At 34.7% G+C, this 21,312-nt stretch overlaps 2 protein-coding genes and 1 pseudogene across 6 annotated transcripts in view; 1 reads left to right on the top strand and 2 right to left on the bottom strand.

Annotated features, from left to right (window-relative positions):
• Nucleotides 1–21,312, bottom strand: part of Acvr2a (activin A receptor type 2A) — a 76,784-nt gene that overhangs the window by 41,150 nt on the left and 14,322 nt on the right. For 2 of the 5 annotated variants that reach the window (XM_048812236.1, XM_048812237.1), the window contains exons 2-4: nt 7,758–7,806; nt 6,556–6,598; nt 6,394–6,466 (exon numbers count right to left, since the gene is read on the bottom strand). The exons of 2 other annotated variants lie outside the window; for them this stretch is intronic. In XM_048812236.1, coding sequence (XP_048668193.1) covers nt 6,394–6,466; nt 6,556–6,598; nt 7,758–7,806 — 165 coding nt within the window. Of the gene's footprint in view, nt 1–6,393; nt 6,599–7,757; nt 7,807–21,312 lie in introns of those variants that run through there. One more of the 5 variants, XM_048812239.1, reaches the window with a different exon arrangement.
• On the bottom strand, nt 11,825–14,467 carry LOC125619392 (annotated as a pseudogene).
• On the top strand, nt 17,388–18,609 carry LOC107136565 (40S ribosomal protein S7-like). The gene is given in 2 exon segments (XM_048812240.1): nt 17,388–18,398; nt 18,400–18,609. Coding segments are annotated over 2 exon segments (714 nt in total). The 5' UTR covers nt 17,388–17,894.

Here is a 21,312-nt window from a genome sequence, read left to right as displayed (position 1 = left end):
AAAAAATCTTTAGCAAATATAAGAACTTTAAAAGTCTGGCTCCTCTTCAGCCTCAATTCCTACCAGACAAATGGACTTCTTTCTTTAAATATCAAACTCTCAGGTGATACATTCTACCACTTTTCCATCATCCCCAAACCTCCTCCCCCTTCTTGTGTTTCAAATCCAAAATTATTTGTTTATTTATTTTTATTGGTTCTTTTTAGTTATACATGACAGTAGAATCCCTTTTAATGGATGAGATAATGGAAGGAAGTAAAAACATTGAGAAAGTGCTTGAAAAAGTTTGCTATGATTTGAATGTTTATCACTCTAAACTTCTGTCTGAATTTACAATTGCCAATATAAGGTACTGGGAGGTGGGGTCTAATGGGAGGTGTTTAGACCATGGTTTTAATGCTGTTATAAAAACGGCTTTTGGAAGTAGGTGCTTCCTCTTGCCCTGGTACCATGTAAGGATACAGTAAGAAGGCCTACACCAGATGTTGGCACCTTGAGCTTGAATTTCCCAGCCTCCAGAACTATGAAGGAATACATCACATCATTTATAAATGACTCTGTCTCATGTATTCTATTATAGCAGCACAAAAGAAACCAAGTCAAATTTGAAAAAAGTTCACCAAAAAAATGCAAAACATCATCTCTAATTTAGTTTCTTAAACTACTAAAAGCACGATTTGATTGCATTTTAAGTTTTCAAAATACATAAGTTATCATTTTCTCAACTCCCATGAAACTACTTACATCTTTAAAACACTTAAAATCAGTTAAATTTCTGATAGTTGTATAATATTACCTCTCCCTTAAAAAAAAAAGCTAACTAACTTGCTATTTAATTTACAAGAGACAAGGGAAAGCCTGTAAATCTAAATCTTTCTCTTAAAGAAAAACAAGAGAGAGAGAAAGAAAGCGAGACTATTCCTTTAGTCAGAATAACATGAACATGTACCCTTTCACAGAAAATCTGGAGAAAATCAACCAGAAACTTCAGATTTACATTCTACATCAAATGAATATCTGAATCTAGTTCACAGTTCTGAATTCCTGCTTAATAAAAAAGTAAAAAAATATATTAATAAAAGTAATATCTGCCCATTTTAAAGACCTTTCAATAATTACTAAAGTTGTTTTAGATTACTATCTTGTCTAGATATCATAAACAAAAAGCAGCAAGGACAAAATAAACACAACTTTTTACTTAATATTACAAACTACAATTAACCTATGACAATGGTATTAAAGTAAACTGAAGAATGGCAAATAAAGTTAAACCATTCACTTTTAAACCCACCGTGAATAAAAACCCAATACATCCTTGTCTATATTCCTTGTGAATTTACATGTCACCTTTGCCCAGAGGTCTTGCTGATCTTTCCTATATTGTTTCAATTTTAGTACTTGTGCCTTATGTTTTAAATAAATGTCCTGAAAAGAATTCTGTAACTTTTGTTAGCCTATCTTGAATGCCATTCCACCATTTCTTCTACACAGAAATGTTTATATCCATCATTCTCTTAAAAAGAAACTTTAATAATTATTGGGGCTGTTCTCAATCTTTATTTGAAAACATTTAAACGAAGCAAAAAAAGTCATATTTCTAGACCACTGAAAGAAACTAAAATAAGATTCAAAGAAGTTCAAGTGATAATGTACTTTATTCAAAGTCAAAAACTACTTTGGAATGCTAGAAACTAAGTAAGGCCATGGCTGGCCAATTTTTTTAGTTCAGGTCTGCCCTCAGAATGGAAGCCTGAGATAAAGATATATGTTAGAGAAAACAAAATAATTTTGAAACACAGACAGCAGCTTTAAATAATAATACTCTTTTTTTTCATACTCAAGGATGCATGTGTGTGCTGAGGAAATGGGAAAGGGACAGGAGCAAAAGACAGAAGCCGACAAAAATGAAGTTGAAAGAACAACTGTATCCATCAGAATTGTTCTCAGTTAAGCAGCTGGCTAGAGGATGCGTCAAGGGTCAACAATTCTAATCCACAGTCTTTACTAAATCTGAAAACCAATTCCTGGTGGAATTTACACACCCTCTTCCCATTTATCACTTACATCCATCCACCTGCTCCAGTTTCCAGTGAAGAACACTTTTACTTTTTAAAGACAAATTAAGAAGCAGGAACAATTGCAATAAAAGCCCACAGGAACTTACATACCTACAGGTATTTAAAACCTTGTAAGTCTGATAAAGACAAGGACAGTGATAGGCTAATGAGAATTATATACTTAAATGCCAGTCTAAGAGCTCAGTCTTTAATATTATAATTTTTTAAACACACATAAGAAATTTATGGTATATACCTAGCTGAGGAAAGGAAGAACAATGATATAAACAAATAAAATGAGTTTTATCAAACCAATTTCTTATAAGGTATGACCTACAGATAGTGGGTTTGTCCCTTCATTTGACATCTCTATAAATATCATCTTGAGTTCCCGTGGAAAATACACATGAACACACATGGCGTTGTGATGGCCAACGTTTAAATGTTCAAGCCAAAATTATATTATCTCCAACTTACATTAAAGTCAGTACCTATAATCTGTGTCTCTGGAGGCATCAAGAAACAAGAGCAATGTTTCTCAATGTGTGGGCCCTGCACAACCTTCATAAAAATATTCAGCCAAAAAGTTGAATTCTGAGCCCATTCCAGATCCACAAATCCAATTCTCTAATATAATGCTGTTTAGCTGAGGCTCTACATATTTAATAAGTTACTTTTTTCATAACCAGAGAGAAATAAAAAGGGGTTCTATTAACTATGTATAGGAATTAAATAAGAAAATTTATAAGTATGAAACACTGTAACTAGATGCTCAATAACAGCCTGTACTCTCTGAAAATGAAGAAAATAGAGGATATTTTATCTCCAAAAAGTACAGTCATGATGGAGTGGCTTTTTGTTCTGTGTTGGTGTTTTTGTTTATTTGTTGAGGGCAGAAGAGGTTAATTGATAGAGAAGGGTTATTAAACATAGATTATAAATAATCCTAAATCTGGATAACCTCCTTTAAACAATTAAGAGTCACAAAGAGCTGGGCTCAGTGTCAAATGCCTGTAATCCCAGTGGCTCCAGAGGCTGAAGCAGGAAGATCATGAGTTCAAACCCAGCCTCAGCAATGTAGCGAGGCCCTAAGCAACTCAGTAAGACCCTATCTCTAATAAAAATATAAAACAGGGCTAGGAGTATTGCTTGGTGATTAAGCACCCCTGGGTTCAATCCCTGGTACCAAAAAAAACCTCAGAACCCCCTGAAGATACCAAAATCCAGAGATTCTCAACTCCCTTATTTAAAGTGATATAGTATTTTCATATAACCAACACATATTCTCCTGCATACTTTAAATCACCTCTAGGTTACTTAACATACCTAATACAATGCAAATGCCATTTAAATAGTCCTTATACTGGATTGTTTAGGAAATGACAAAGGGAAAAAGTCTGCAAATGTTTAGTACAGAAGCAATTAAAAAAAAACAAAAAACATACATTTCAATCTGTGTTTGGTTAAATCCACAGAGGCAAAACCCATGGATAGAGAGGGAGACTGTATTCATCTAAATTGAATATCTATAATTCTACTTAGCTTCTATGCAACTAATAAAACCAAAAAAAATTAAAAAGGGGATAGGGATATTTAAAAACACATAATTTTGTGGACTGCAATCATGCACCAAAAGCTATTTAATAAGAACTAAGATTCACCAAAACTCAACTAGTACAGAAACCATTATTAATAAGTCACTACCACTTAGATTTTAATCTACAGAAGTCTAAATTTAAATATCTTTTCACTTAATCCTATTTTTACAAACTTAAAAATCTTAGTTGATCCTTACAACAATCCTACAGTGTTAACAGAAATAGATACCATCATTCCTACACAACTCCTAATCCAATAATAATATGAGTAGCTGCTTGCTTGAACCAAACCAGATCTTAAGAGCCATCCTTTCCAGTGGTTCTCCAAATGCATATGATTGATGTACAACAGCTACAGTTGAGTGTGAAATAAAACATTCTTGGCGCTACCATTAGTTTGATTCAGTAGGTCAAACATGTAGCCTAAGAATCTGCATTTTTATCTACTACTCAAAAGTAATTCTAATAATGAAAGGTCCTCAAATCACAGTTTGAAAAACAATCCCAACTATGTCCTAGAGAGATAAGGTGATTAGGTCCACATACTCAATCCCAGACCTCTCATTTTTATTATCAACACAACTCACAAAATGAGATTTAGAAAGTACTTTCTTCACCTAATATAATTTATGTGTAAAATAATGTTCATCAACTACTGATCAAGAGGTTTAACCAAATCTTGAAAACTGTTCCCCCCTTAAATAAAGTGTTTATTACTCCATTCAACAGAGAAAAAATTGCAAGAGAAACACTCAAGTACAACGGTATTTCCTGAGTAACAATGACATGGTTTCCTTGGATCTTGTTGAGATACCCAATGATCATACCAATATACTGGAGGACAAAGGTTTCTTGTAGGAAAAATATATAATGTGATCTGAAAGATGCTACAGAAAATGTCAGAAAATCAGAGGAAATTATGAAACAAAACTATTATCCTAACTACTCAAACAGGTTTTTTTTCCTGTAGATGGGGGCCTTCCTCTTCTTAAAAACTGCTTTAAGGGGAGAGACAATGTGAACATACATTCCAAAAATACATAATAGTCACTCTTTTCTCCCCTCTGATGTCCCCAACTAAAAATAATAACAGGAAATCTGTCATACTAGTCAAGGTCACTACATGCAGATTCTGTATTTAATTCATACAATTCTATGAAGTAGATATTATTTCTGCCCATTTTTTTGGATGAAGAAATTGAGGCTTGGGTGGTTGTAACTTGCCAATGAAAACAAAGTTAAGTGGTCCAGTCAGGTCTTAACTACATTTATATTCTATTGCCAATGACTCTACACAAGGCCCTCTTAGTCACTGCCTGAGCAATAAATTTTGATACCATATTCTGCATGAGCTTTCATTTGCTCTTAGGTCACCAAGAACTTTGTCCGGTTTTTACTCCATAAAAATCAATCATTTACCTCAGACTCTTCCTCTCTACTGTATTAGTGTAAATCATCCTCTCTGCCTCCTTGCTACCCACATTATGCCTCTGCAATGAATTTTATCTGCTGATCTCAATAGTTTCTCTGGGGTGTCATTATGAATGACTACCTTTCTCCTTCAAACTTTGTAATGACGACACAGCCTTAGTAGGAAAAGCCCTTAGTAGGAAAAGATGTTTTTCTTAAAATGATAATCAGTTACTCTGGTCATCTTAAAATAAACTGGTAATTGTCAAGTTCTGCCATTTTCTATTTTCCTGACACCTTTTGAATTTCTACTATTCTTAACTTCCAGACAATTTCATCATCATCTACCAAAACTCTGTTTCATACCAATTTTTGATTCTCTCCCAAAACAATATGCATACAAAACAATTTCATACAAAATTCCCTTCATGAGGTAGGTCCTAAGAGTTTCATGTGTGTTCATCTTTGGCCTTCATCAATTTTCTAATTACCATAGTTTCACCTCACCGCATGCTCTAGACTTGAGCAATCTAATACAATGGCCACTAGCCATATGGAGTTATCACACATTAGAAATGTGCCTAATCTGGACTGAAATGTGTTTAAATGTAAAATACATGCTGGATTTCAAAGACTTGGTACAAAAAAATTCTCATTAATAATTTTCATACTGATTACAGGTTCAAATATTTTGATGTAGCTACTAGAAATCTAAAATTTCCTTCTGTGGCTCACACTTGTGGCTTGCACTATATTTTTTGTGCAGCACTTTTCTAGACATTGCAAGCTTGGCAATCCATCAATATAATACATATAGCAATATAAGGCCTTCTTAGAATATACCCACTCTTATTATATGTTCAATCATCTCCTCAAAATTATATTAGTTCATCTGATAAAAAAACAATGTTTCATCACAAATAATATATGTGTGCATTTGAAGGAACACATCTGGAAATGAAGCTACTATGAATGTCTCCAAAGTGAAAAACTACAAGTTAGGTGTCAAATGAGCTATTCCAAAGCACATAAACCACTCTGCCTTCTCTACAAATAGTCCTGTACCTGGAAATTATTCTGTGCAATTTTTATTATTGCTTTTTCTCCTATGTACTTAAAAAGGTTCCTCCAAGAAGGTAAGGCAATGGTTATTTCTAACAAAGGAAAATCCTAAGAACTATTAAAAGGTAAGTATCACTTCTGTTACTAAAATGTTTATATATAAAACCAAATATATCTAAGATGCTGGGAGTTAGAAGACATGTTAGTAATGGGGGAAATCATTATAATTTTCAGAAAGAATGCATTTAACAGCAGCTGCCACAAACCTTGCTCTACTAGATGACCTAGGTACAGTGGTGGGTGACCCCAGACTCCTACCATGGTCATCCAGTAGCATTCCTGTCAAAGGAAGAGGTCTAATCAATATTTCTTCAATTGTATGAGCCAAAATTGCAATGTTTCTGAATTTGTAGAAGTGGCAGTTTTACCAAATCATCAGATGAAAAATCATGGCAGTCTGTTGTTGTCAGACTGAAAAAGAAGCAAGAGAGAAAGGTGTCTGTTCAGAAATACTCTGATAATATAAAGTATAATACAATGTAAGCTACCAAGGTTTTAAATCAACTGCATAACATGCTAAATACTCATGAAATCAATTTTCTATTAGGACCTAAGAAACTTTTATCATAAAGGCATGTTTTACTTCTAATGAGACTTTACTCCTGTATGTTTTTCTTACGACACAATATCATCTTTATTTTATTTATTTATTTTTATGTGGTGCTGAGGATCAAACCCAGGGCCTCGCACATGCTAGGCGAGTGCTCTACCGCTGAGCCACAACCCCAGTCACTCCTGTATGTTTAATATGGAAAAAATAATGTATTATTTGATTTGATGGATACAAAACTAGTAAGTAGAGAGCTAGTAAGAAGGCAGTTATCAGTCATTAAAATTGTACTATAATAGAATGCATACATAAATACCAAACCATGGACCCATGTTTTTAATGCTAATTTGTAAGAGGAAATGGAAAGTATACAAGCAGGTTTGCTGCTATGCTGGGTAAAAATAACCTGTATCTGAGAGCAAACAATCTTTACAAGTAAGAAGCCATAATACAGCTGAGGAGTGGTGGCACATGCCTGTAATCCCAGATGCTGAAAAGTCTAGGGAAAGGGAAGCAACTTAGAAAGACCCTGTATCAAAATCAAAATTTTTAAAAGGGCTGAGGATGTAGCTCAGTGGCAAAGCACTTTCCTAGCAAGCACAAGGCCCTGGGTTCAATCCCTAGGATCATATTTAGGGGGAAAAAGAAAAGTCCCTATTATAGTAGCTACTCAAATCATTCTCTCTCCTACTCATGTCAAAGACCATGAAAAACCAAAATCATCTCATAAGGAATGCAAATGGAAAAAAGAAATGAGAAGAGAATGAGCAGAAAGATCAATAAGGTGTCACTCTGAAGAAAAGCAAAATGCTGGCAATATAAGCAGCTCTATGGGTGACCCCCAAAAGCAGGCAGCAAGCTTTAAAACAAAATCTTACCAGATGGCCAAGGATGTGACTTAGGCCTCAGAATATTTATATAACAATTTTTTTTAAATACATATCTGCTCAAGTCCACTGAAACTGAAAAGACAGAAGATGTAAGAGCAGCTGTTCTATACTTTTGCTTGCTATGACTTACCCACAACAGAGAACACAGCTTTTTTTCTCCTTCAAAAATATTGATATATCTATTGTAAAAAATGTATTTGTAATTAGACACATGACATATACATAAATACAGAGGCATGTAGGCTAGACATTCTATAAATTTTCTTATTTGACTAAAACCCTGACTTAAAATGCACAGCAAGTTAAATTATTTCTTGATGACCCTTCAAGTCCTTAGAATCTAAGAATTAAAATGCAAACAAAATTATTAGTAGCAGGTAAACACAGAATAAATATTACTTAACAATTTGATTAATATGCTGTATTAAGTTGATGACATTTTATTTACTCAAAACTAATCAAAAAAAAAAGAGAGAGAGAGGGAAAGATAAAGAGATATATATATCTTTCTAGGGACTGTTTAATATCATTAAAATCAACAAGTATTGGAACCAGAGGACTTTCAACATAGGTGAGGTACCTCTCCACACATGAGCTGTGTGAGCACTCTGGGCTCAGGAGAGGAGACTGAACTTCAGACATTAACCATATCTAAATGCTCAAAGTTGGCAAAACATTATGGAAACACACCAAAAGAAAAGAGTCTTTTTCTGCCTAAGAGAAATCTGAAATCCATTTTGAAAAACAAACATATCAAAAGTATAGGAATTATTTAAAATAATTTGTGTGCTTACTGGCAAACAAAGTATAAAAGAAATGTGAAGAAAGACCAAAAAGGATAAAAAGAACCAGTTAGAAAAGATTTCACACAAGACACAGTATATGGAAAAGATTCTAGCTATACGTAGAAAGCAGAAAAATAAAGTATAAAGTACAAAGAAGGAAAAGGGTATGGCACATATGGAGAAAGCAGCCCACAATGAGAAGCAATTAAAAAAAAACTCATTAAAAGAGAAAAAGGAAATATGGGGTCTCCTTCATGATATAGTCAGTGGATTAAATAGGAGAGAATGAAATAAGTCAGGGTAACCAGCTCTTGCAATTTAAAAACAGAGTCATGATAATTATGGTATTTACAGTCACTGTACAGTTACCAGGCTTACAGGTGTTATGGCTAAAGCATAAATCTCCAATATTTAGAGCCAACTCCCTAGTGAATAGCCCACAGGGGACTAGATAAGCCAAAGAATTGTACAAACTGTGACATCTGCTCTCAAGATATAAATGCTTTAACAAGAAGAATCAGAAATGGCATGTTAAATGTGGCATTCTGGCAAAGGTATAACTTTACTCAAGAACTAATTCAAAAAGGGCAGATAGGCAGAGTTATTTGAAACTAACATATTTTATTAAATAAATAACAAGGCAGGATGACCAAGTAGAATATTAAAGGGAGAAAAAATAAGCCAAGGCTTAATTTGATGCTATGCTACACGAGAGTAGGACAATGGGCATTTCTAAGTATTGAAGATTTTCTTATATTTTATACTCTACTAAAATATGTTTTTGCCTGAAAGAGAATATAGTCACACATACACCTCTTCTCGTATCTACCCCCACATACCACCTTGTACACCCCTAAACCCCTTATGCTCTATTTACTCTGACATTCAAGATCCTACATAACTAATGTGGCAATAATTTAGCCTCTCAATCATACCCTCTCAACCTTATCTCCTGTGCCAGTTTTAATTCCTACACTGCAAGTATACCATTCTCGCTGTCCCTATCTTAGTTCAAGCCCCTACCTGCAACCCACCACACACCACCACAACCACATTCCATCAACCTGAATTTTAACTCATCTTTCAAAGTTCACTGAAATCCCATTTTCTTCATTAAATTTCCAGGTTATTTTGCCTCCTGATGTTTTTCATTGTCCTGGATTTCCTACTTACTTGACTAGTATTCAGCTGGTTTATCATGCAACCTAGCATTTACATATAAACTACATTGTAACATTTATTGTTGATTTATTAATAGAATTCTCTCTTCAGCTACAGCAAAGCCACAGCTTTCTGTTTTCTCTACAGAAACACAATAAGAGACCCATCCCTTTTGTATGGCTGCTAACTCTATACACTATTCCCCTCTTTGACATAACTTGTCTATTTCTCAAATATATTCAGACCCTGGATATACTTCCATGATTTCAAAATATCACATTTAAATATATCGAAATACAACTGGGGATCTTACAACCACAAATTAGATGCTGGCTTAAGGAAATAAGCAAAAGGCAAGGATGAAGAGTTACTTCCTCTCATGAATGATGTAAAATCAATCTTTTAACATTGTTACAAATAACCTGAACAAGCAAGCATATGCACAGCAAAATTTGCAGATTTACAGATTTCCCCAAGCAATTCTGAGCAACAAGTTATCAAACCAAAAGGAAGCAATGTTATAAAGTTCTTTAAGGGGTATAAAAGTAGGTGAATATTAGAGTATTTTCTATATTAAAAGAAAAATAATGTGAAATGCCTTGTTAAACGATTATCTCTGAGTAAAAAAAATCTAGAAGCCATCAAGGTCTGAGGACATGAAAACACAATGACATAAAGTACTTACATATTCAAAAAGGGCAGTACCATTCTAGGAAGGTAATTAAACCTTAATAAAAAACAGAAATTATTAAAATGTGGCACAACAAGACAGAGTTATCCACATCTGATAATTCCAGAAGATACAGAACCTTTCCTCAAAATTCAAGAATTAGTATTATTTCCCAGACTAACAATAAAAAGATTTGCCCATTGTTACAGCGAAAGAAGAAACACCTTAAAGCATGAGATCCCAGACTCATTTCATCTTCACTCAACTTATATTTCTAACCGTATCTCCTGTTATATTTTCTACATCTTCTCTCCTGTCTAAAAGGAGTATTTAGCATACTGAAAATATTATCACACTTACTGCCTCAATGCTTTGTGATTTGCCAGCTACCGTAAATAGAATGTTTTTCCCATCAAAGGCCACTTGGTGAAATCCAACCATTCCTCTTAGGCACAGTCACAAGCCACAACATACATGCATTACTCTCTTCAAATCTCAATGAACATGAGTTACGCATCAACTCCACAATCAGTAAGCCAGGCAACAAGGACAGAGATGAATTAGAAAAACTCCTATTGATATAATATGAACAGTGAAAACTGAAGAAATGTCAATCACATAGAAAGTGATTATATGATATTATAGAAACACAGAAAGGAGCACCTAACAACTGGGTACAGGAGAGAGGAAACGGGGGAGAGGGTCCACAAGGAAACTGCAAGACATACAAAATGATGGAGTGTGGAGGAAAAAACAAAAACAAGTATGTAGGAAAGGGAGAGAAGAGAAATTATAAAGTCTTATTAGTGTTAAAAGATCAAAGTGGTTGGCAGTATGTGTCAGGAAATGAAGGTGGAAAAAAATCCCTAGGTTACTGCTGTACATCATATTAAAAAGCTTGACCTTCATCATTTGTTGGTGACCAGAAGTCAGTGAGGAGTTTTAAGAAGCTGAGTGTTGGGCTGGGGATGTGGCTCAAGTGGTAGCGCGCTCGCCTGGCATGCATGAGGCCGGGGTTCGATCCTCAGCACCACATACAAAGATGTTGTGTCCGCCGAAAACTAAAAAAATAAATAAATATTTAAAAATTTTCTCTCTCTCTCTCTCTCTCTCTCTCTCTCTCTTGATTTAAAAAAAAAAAAAGCTGAGTGTCAGGGTCAGATTTGTAGATCCCTTAGTTTCTACAATCTCCATGGTTTCTATCAAAGACTGTGAGAGACAGGATTTCTTTTTCCCTGGTGATTTTTTTTTGCTTACTTTGTTTTGTTTATGGAGTAGAAGAGGAAAAGATCAAAAAGGTCTATTCAAGACTTCAAACAAGGGATGGTAAGGGTGAAACTAACACACTGATGATGGGAATGGAGAAGCAAGTAGTAAACAGAAATAAGAAACACAAGGTCAAGTTGACAGGATTTCATAATTATACAGATTTGAAAGAACACTAAAAAGAACACAGTGAAGATGATAGCCAAGTTTCTGACTCCAATTTTGATTTTCCCTTTTCTGTAAGCACTCTCCTGAACCAATACTTCAAGCAAATAAACATTTTTACCCTAACTCTTCTCCAATCTCTTTTTTTTCTGGAATATGAAAATTTCTTACTATGTTTTCATCAGCAAAATTTATGATCTTGGTCTTTCCTTCTTGCCTTTGTATAGGGCCAAAAGGGAGACATTGACTACTTTAACAACCTTCAAGCGGACTCCAGGAATGTCACCAACAGCATGACTTTTTCGACCAAATACAGCAACTAGAACTTCATCATTTTCCTCAATAAAGTTCAGGCAACCATCATTGGGTACAAAAGCCGTGATTTTCTTGCCATTCTTGATCAGCTGGACCCTGACACACTTCCTGATGGCAGAATTTGGCTGTTTGGCTTCAACCCCTACTTTTTCCAGCACAATTCCCTTTGCATGGGAAACACCTCCAAAAGGGTTGGCCTTCAGGGCTATGCCCAAATGGGCCTTCTTGTATTGTTTATCATGCCACTTTTGGTCCTGTCAGTGACTACAGAGCTTCCTGGCAGTACGAAGACCGCGACACTTGCCCATCTTGTCGATGCCACGGGGCAGAGGGAAAGAAAGAATTCCCCCCATCTCTTCACAAACTTTCTCAACCAATATTTCTTAAAAATAATGGATCACACCGGAATCCACTTCCTCATCTACATTTCACTCCTCATTTTACAACATGGCTTTTGTCTCCAGCACTCCAATGAAAATATTTCTTGCTAAAGTTACAAAAAACTAACCTCTAACTGACAAACCAGTGATGAGTATTCAGACTCTATCTTATGACACTGTTTAATAGTCTCTCTACTTAGGAGGGAATGAAACTGCTTGTTTTCTTTCTATATTTCTGGACACATCTTCATCTTCTTTGTCCTCCTCCCCCTCTGCCCTGTTAATGTTCATATTCCCCTGAGTTTGGACTTTGACTCTCTTTTCATTCTTCATTCTGCCTATTTGATTCTATGCCTATACATATACTGGCTGGATATTCAAATGCTTCTCCCCAGCTTAGCTCTATAAGTCTACTCATATGAAATCCCTATCAGGATTAGCCACAAGTACTTAACTTGATAAAAATATAATGTATCTCTTTATTCTAAAGCACTAATCTGATGAAACATTCTACTTCTGAAAATGGCCCCTCCACATCCTCCATCATGAAGTTAACATTCTTTAGCAAATCATCATGCCCTTCATAATCTGGCCCTACTTAACCTCTGCAGACTCATCCTCCAACATGCTTCATGCCCACTTATCCCTTATGATCTAAGCTTCCTGAACTAATTCCAGTCCCTCAAAAATGTAACATTATTCATGTACTCATGTAAGTTGTTTCTTTGGCCTTAGTCTGGACATTCTTGGCTCCTTTAATCTCTTTTTATTCAAAATACAGTCCCTAAACAGACAGTACAGCAACACTGCAAGCTTATTAGAAATGCAGAACCTGGGCCCCACTCCAGACATATCAAATCAAAATCTGCATTTTAGCAATATCTCCAGGTGTCTTGTGTACATATTAAAGCCTGAAAAGCATCACTTTAATCTATCATGACTACTACTGCAATACACAACAGGTATCACAGTAAAAGGCAAATCCAGCACACGCAACTTTGAGAGCTTTGATCTAAATCATTCCCTTACATAGGCTCTTTGAATCAGTAGTAATGAAAATGTTATTAACTCTCTTGTTTTCACAGTCACTCCTCTCTCTCTGGATTTAACTCTTTATACAATTTTGCAAACATGACATTGGCTTACAATTCTCAGTCCCTGCTGAGGTTGTCTTTCATCTGGTATCAAGGAACTTGTCCACACTGAGCTGTCTCACCCCCAGGGAACACAATCACTAGCCTTGTTAGAAACAAAATTATTCTTCTTACTTTATTCATCTGGTGAAATCCTAGTCATCCTTCACGATTTCTCCAAGCATCACTGCAAGAAAACATAACCTGATCCACTCCAAACTGAACTGGGCCATCTTGTTCTGTAATCCCAAAGCATTCTAATCTATGTATGAGGTGCTGTATAATCGCTAGTTTACCAATCATTCTCTTCCAGTGAGGCTGTGAATCCTCTAGAGTAAGACAGTGTCTTATTTATCCTCATAGTTGCAGAAGTCAATATACTTACTAGACGACTAAGAAGTCTGGAGCTCAAGAGGGAAATCAAAGTCAGAGACATAACTCAGGACATCTACATTAAGCTTTAAAAAAATTACAAGAGATGGGATTACTTCAGCAAGGAAGGGTATACAGAGTAAAAATTACATAAGGATTAAACTCTGAACAAACAGCAACACAAAAAGAATGAATATTAAGGTGGTGAGGGCCTAAAGTAAGAAGTTAAGGAACAAAAGAATTTCAAGAAGGAACAGGCAGACAATAATATCAAACTTACAGAACAGTTAAGTCATAACCAGATACACATAACAATTTTTTAACCAATTAGAAAATCAATCTTTGAGGTAATTATTTCACTTATTTCAGGTTAACAGTAAGCTGAAGAGAGAATAAAAGGTACAGATGTGGAGCCAGGTATAGATAAAGAGCCATCTGAAGAAACTGGACCGTGACAGAAAAAAGGAAGACTCTTTCCCATTAATTTATTTGACAAATACGTATTGAACACTACAAATGCAATGATACACAGGTGGACCACAATCCTTATATGGTGCTTTTTTTAGCAGCAATAAATTCAGGAAGAAACAATAAAAAGAAGCATCCAAAAAGGCCAGACGAAGGAAAATCTAAAATGCATCTCTCACCTAGTCCTAAAGGCAACCAAACGAAAGAAAAAAAGGAAAGAAAAAGAAGGACAGTCAGTCAATAATTTGGTGCTAGACAGCATTAATATTAGTAATGAAGTTGTTGAATTTTTTATACTGCATGTTCAGAGTATGTACTGTGTTAGAAGGCAAGGGTGTCATTCCAAAGTGACTAATTTCTTAGACAATCAAAGACTATCCTTCTTTTGTTAAGCTCTGCAGAATCTACCAAACTTGGAAGCCCATAGTAGATATCCTTAATTGTTGGTTGATATCAATTATAACTAAATGGACCATGGATATGACAATATTAGTTTTCCTATAAATTCAGTTGCTTAAGTTCAAATAAAACCCCATGGATTTATTATTGCCTTCACTACTCATTTAATATCTTTTATTCATACTTATCATTCTAAAAACTGGAGAAATAAGGGATTTCCTTTTTTTCCTATTCTCTTCATCACATTTCAATTTCTGTAAGCTAACCTACGTTTTAAAAATTATAGTAACAGAAAATTGAGGTCCTTGGATTTAGAAAAATAAATTAATCTATTTATCAAGCCATCTTAATATAAATGAAGGGAAAGAAACCAGACTATTCATGCTTATCTAACATATTCTTCCTCATGAAACCAGAATTTGTAACAGGCACCAAGTGAGTAACAATAACCACTATCATTAAATTATTTTCCATGTATGAGTCAAAAAGAACATGAATTTGTTTCCTTCTACATGAGCAAATTTCAATTAATTCAACTTTTCTGAATCAAGGTGTATTATTTTAAATAGACACAATTACTTTATACATTTGATTCACTAATTACTCAAGTAGTGATTAGAGCAAATGAATTCTGACCTACTTCTGATTCTGGTTCATTGTATAACCAAAAGAAACAACTTCTTTTTCTCAGTCTTTAAACAGCTGTGCACAAACAATTACTTTTATTTAAGAGGTGGAGAAAGCTCTGCTTTATCAGTCACCGCCAACCATCAACACCTCAACTGGATAACCTACCATTTCTGACATCATAAATCTCAAGGGGTGCAAACAATAGCAGTTTTTATTAGGGTAGGGGGAAGTGGAAGGAACTTTGGTAGAATGGGTTCAAAGAAAATCATACTGCCCAAGAGTTGGTAACTCATCTTTTAATATGTTTTAGAGTATCAGAATATTTGATTCAATATAAAGAATAGAATTAAGTCCTGAAAAATCTAGATTAGATACTCTAACTCTGCTTCTTAATTACACGGCCTTCCACAAGCCATTGACTCTTGGTTTCCTCATTTATAAAATGGGGTAATATTTATCTTGTACTGAAAATCACACATATTATCACTAAAACTTCCAAGCACTTAGCCCAAAGCATGTTATAAAAGACTGATGCTAATAGTGATGGTTTTAACAAATGATAATCCTAGTAATATTACTGATATATACAATGACTGTGACATAACTTGCCCGTTTCAAATTTGACCAAAGAAATATAACAATGAAAAAGTAAAATTATGGCACATGTGTAATGAGATTGACTTGATTATGAACCATTAGGAAAACAATTTAAAACATTCACAATCAAAATACAAAAGTGACTGAGAAAAGCACTTCTTCAGCAATCAAGGACAGGATTTACCTACAAATTTCCTTCAAGCAACAATCAACACATGTGGATTCTTAGTCACCATCAAGCTAGCCAAGCAAGAGTATATCTGTCCTAAAATTAAAGCTCACTTTGGTACTTTTTATTGCTGCATTGCTGTTTCCAGCTCTCTGGGCTCTAAACATGGATTTTTTAAAGTCTGGTACAAAAGATTATCTGCAAAGCAACCACTCTAAATTACTGCAAACATTTCCCCGACTAAGGGTGAGAGAGGGCAGTGGAGTATTCTCTAAAAGTTGGTAAGCATAAAGAACCCTGAACTTAAAAGTCAGGGTTTTAGTTCTAGCTCCATTTATTAGTGACTTCAGGCAAAATGTATTATCTCAGAGTATGAGTTAAAGCAAAATAACAACATAGAACCTATTTCAAATAGGTTCAAATAGAATCAAACAAGAACAAACATGAAATCACTTACAAAACTATAAAGCATTAATAAATGAAAGCTATTTTTCCAGAAACATTGGTATTTGGATACTGAGAAAATAAAACAAGATATAATTTGGAAATTTCAAGTTATTCCCTAACACAACCATTCTGCTTTATCTGATTTGGGAAAAAAAGGTTTTGAGGTGCTCTCATTTGGGAATATACTACTAAATTACATACTATTTCATTCTATAATATTCTGAAAAGATTCCCTAAAAACTTCAGTATAAACAATACCACTAAATTATGAAACTGAAAATGTCAGTATTCTTCCCTGAAAACCAACTAAACTGATGATGTTCTAGATTTAAATCAAATAAATATTATAAAAATATAAATAATATTAATAAGAAATTATTTGCATCCTGAACACAATAGTGTGGCCAACTGCAAAAGTGTAGTTTCTTACTAACTACATTGGAGTGGCTTCAGTTGTCAATTCACTACACTCCAACTTGTCATATTCAATAAATGGTTTAGAGATAGCCAGCCACTGCTTAGAAAAAACAACAAGCAGCATTAACAATTAATTATATTTAATAGGATTCTGTCATATTTCCATTCTCTAACCAGATTAAATATGGTTTTGTTACTTTTCTAGTGAAGAACAATAGTCTTTCCATCTACTTCTTCCAAAACTATGACAAACCAAGGTAGAGATCAGAATTGGCATGAACTAGTTTTCACGACATTTGCACTCAATATTTAACAGAGACAGAAATGTCTTAATGACAAGTATTATGATTTTTAAGTATTTAAAATGGGTAACTGGGTAAATGAGTCTGGACTACCAAGTTACCTGAGAGAGACTTTTCCCTTAATATAACTTTAAAATTTTTTTTCAGTTAGCATATCAAAGCTACCCATCTCCAAAGCCAAGACTTCTACTTATACAATTTAACAGTAAGTCCTGTTTTACCTACACCCACTTGTAAATTGCCACATGGGAACAGCAAACCCATCTTGGTGACCAGGTGTCCCTGCTACTTGGGTTTCCCCTCTCAGTTAACGCCATGATTATATTACTCTTTCTCACTAAACCTCATCCTCAATTCCCTGCTATTTCTAGTATGAGTAAAGAGCCCAACTGCTGATGAAAAATGAAGGAACAAAGAGTATAAGTACAGAGAGAAGAAAAACTAAAAGTAAAATCTCTCCTCTTACACATTCATTTGGACAAAGCACAGAACAATGTGGAACCCAAGGATAAAACTTTTTCTGGTGCCTGTAAGAAGCTTACAAGCAAGGATATTACTTCTGAATTACCAGAGTTTCAGATGTAAACAAAAATGCCTAAAAGTATCATGTGTCATTACTCATATAGATTACTAAACATTTATTCACACCTTTTCAAAAGCTCTATCACTAAAGCCAATGCCTTCAAGAAATCTAGTGAGCTGCCACCAACTTGGATACTTTTTGTCCTGCAAAACATAGTTATGAAAATTATGAAACCCATAGCTCAGAAGCCCAATGGGCAACAAGAGCTCTTAAAGCTGGAGATAAACTTGGACTTCAAAGCCCAGCTGTGGGAGTTCAACAGCACAACAGTCAAGGGAACTGAATTTGGTGGTGGTCAAAAAGCTATCATAATATTTGTTCCAGTTCCTCAACTGAAATCTTCTCATAATATCAAAGTTCGGCTTGTGCATGAATTGGAGAAAAAGTTCAGTGGGAAGCACATGGTCTCTATTGCTCAGATAATTCTGCCTAAGCCAATTCAAAAAAAAAAAAAAAAAAAAAGCCATCTGAAAAACAGGCAAAAGCATCCCAAAAGCTGCACTCTGACCAGTTGTGTACAATGCGATCCTTGAGAACTTAGGTCTTCTCAAATCAAACTGTGGGCAAGAGGATCTCATGAAGCTGGATGGCAGCCAGCTCATAAAGGTTCATTTGGACAAAGCACAGAACAATGTGGAACCCAAGGATAAAACTTTTTCTGGTGCCTGTAAGAAGCTTACAAGCAAGGATATTAATTCTGAATTCCCAGAGTTTCAGATGTAAACAAAAATGCCTAAAAGTATCATTCACAGTCTGAAAAAAAAAAATCATACATGCCTTCTTTCTTTCATCCAGGATATAAGGAATGAAGCACATACTCTACTCTAAAATGAAATGAGTCTCTGTTTGAATCTCAGTTATAAAGCGTATTAGCTATATGACTCTGTTTTCTCTCCTGTAAATTTCTCTCATAAAGTAGCTCAGTACCAGAAATACACTGCAGTAAGCAATCAAGAGGCTTCCTTTATATATTTCATTTGGCTCTCACATACAATTAAAAAAAAAAAACAAAACTCGAATCTCAAGATCAATATCCCAAACCCTTAGAACATAGGCTTTTTTAAATATTTATTTATTTATTTTAGGTGTAGATTTACACAACACAATGCCTTTTATTTTTATGTGGTGCTGAGGATGGAACCCGGGTCCCGCCCGTGCTAAGCGAGCGCTCTACTGCTGAGACACAATCCCAGCCCCAGAACAAAGGCTTTTAATAAAACTTTTCTGACCACAAACTACAGTAAGAAATAAATTTTTCATTGAGATCCATTACATATATATATATATGTGTGTGTGTGTGTATATATATATAATCACACACAACTGAAGATTCACAAAACAATACTATCACTTACTATGTGTGATACATTTTAATAGTTTCTATTTTTTCGTCAAATTGACGCTCTACAATGATTTCGTGACCTCTAATGGTTTGTGACTTCTAGTTTGGAAAAAAAAAAACTACCTTGCACTCTTCTCTCTCCTTGATTTTCTCCTCCCATCTTTTCTTCTCTAATCAAATGCACAAAGTGTTTTTAGTCTTCCTATGCCACCCTACAGGAGCACCCAGAAGCAGGGTATTTCCTAAGATGTAAAGCCCAGAAAGCAAAAGAGAGATCATGGAAAGAGAAAGTTTTGAAAATAATGGGGAGAGTCTTTATTAAGGTCCAAGAAGGATTATTAAACCCATTTTCCCTCAGAGATAGCATTATTCCTGATGGTAAAGTCTATAGGATTGCTGGAATACAATACAGAAGGTTAAGTAGGTTTGCATATTAGTCTAGGAACTTAATGTTTTTATAAGAAACGATTTTTAATGATTTTATAAGAAAATGCTAACTACTTTCCAAAGAAAGTTTCTTAAACATATTTCTAAATTGAGGGAGGAATGCCATCCATACAACCAACAAATGCAACCTACAGCCAACAGGTCAAATCTACTCTGTGACCTGTTTTTTACACAGCCCCTGAACAATGGTTTTTATTTTTAAATAATAGAGAAAAATCAAAAGAATATTTGTGACACATTAAAATTACATGAACTTGGGGCGGGGATTGTGGCTCAGTGGTAGAGCGCTCACCTAGCACATGCAAGGCCCTGGGCTTGATCCTCAGTGCCACATAAAAATGAATAAATTAAAAAAATAAAGGTATTGTGTCCATCTACAACTAAAAATAAGTAAATATTTTAAAAATTACATGAACTCCAATTCCTCTATGTACAAATAAAGTTTTAATGAAAATCAGTCACACTGATTAATTTACATATTGCATATGACTGATTCTGTGTTAAAAATGGCAGAGTAAAATAACTACAAAAGAGACTGCCTAAAACATTTACTATCTGGTCCTTTACAAAAAAGTTTGCATACTCCTGTCCTAAGCACTTGAAAGCATTCGACATTCATTCACAAATATTTGTTAAGCATCTACTATTTGCCAGATACTGGGCACACTACAATAAATAAGTCAGCTATGGTCTCTCTTATGAATAGCAATGAAAGGCAAGTGGAAAAAAGCTCATAGAGATAAAAAGCAGTTGATTTCTTGTAGGAACTACCAGACAACAGATATGGCAAATGGGGTTGGACCTGGGCCATAGTATGCAGTGTCTTTAAGGTCACTGTAAGGAGTAAATACTCTTCTAATGTTTTATATTCAATTGCCTATGGAATGATTACCTATATTCACTGACAGCTTAAAGATGAATTTCTACTCATTAATAATCACAAATTCTGTCTAATTGCTCTGGCCAGTGTTTCGAGAACTATGTTGAACAGAAGTGGTGAGAGAGGGCATCCCTGTCTTGTTCCAGATTTTAGAGGGAATGCCTTCAATTTTTCTCCATTCAGAATGATGCTAGCCTGAGGCTTAGCATAGATTGCTTTTACAATATTGAGGTATGTTCCTGTTATCCCTAGTTTTTCTAGAGTTTTGAACATAAAGGGATGCTGTACTTTGTCGAATGCTTTTTCCGCATCTATCGAGATAATCATATGGTTCTTATTTTTAAGTCTATTGATGTGGTGAATAACATTTATTGATTTCCGTATATTGAACCAGCCTTGCATCCCAGGGATGAATCCTACTTCATCATGGTGCACAATTTTTTTGATATGTTTTTGTAACCGATTTGCCAGAATTTTATTGAGGATTTTTGCATCTAGGTTCATTAGAGATATTGGTCTGTAGTTTTCTTTCTTTGAAGTGTCTTTGTCAAATTAAAGGCATCAAAATAGGAAAAGAAGAACTTAAATTATCACTATTTGCAGATGACATGATTCTTTTTTTTTTTTAATTTTTATTGTTGGCTGTTCAAAACATTACATAATTCTTGATATATCATATTTCACACTTTGATTCAAGTGGGTTATGAGCTCCCATTTTTACCCCAAATACAGATTGCAGAATCACATCAGTTGCACA

Source organism: Marmota marmota, unplaced genomic scaffold (assembly GCF_001458135.2).
Source record: "Marmota marmota marmota unplaced genomic scaffold, marMar, whole genome shotgun sequence".
Lineage (NCBI taxonomy): Eukaryota > Metazoa > Chordata > Mammalia > Rodentia > Sciuridae > Marmota > Marmota marmota.
The sequence above is the reverse complement of the archived record's forward strand: the minus strand, read 5'-3'. Positions and strand labels throughout refer to the sequence as shown.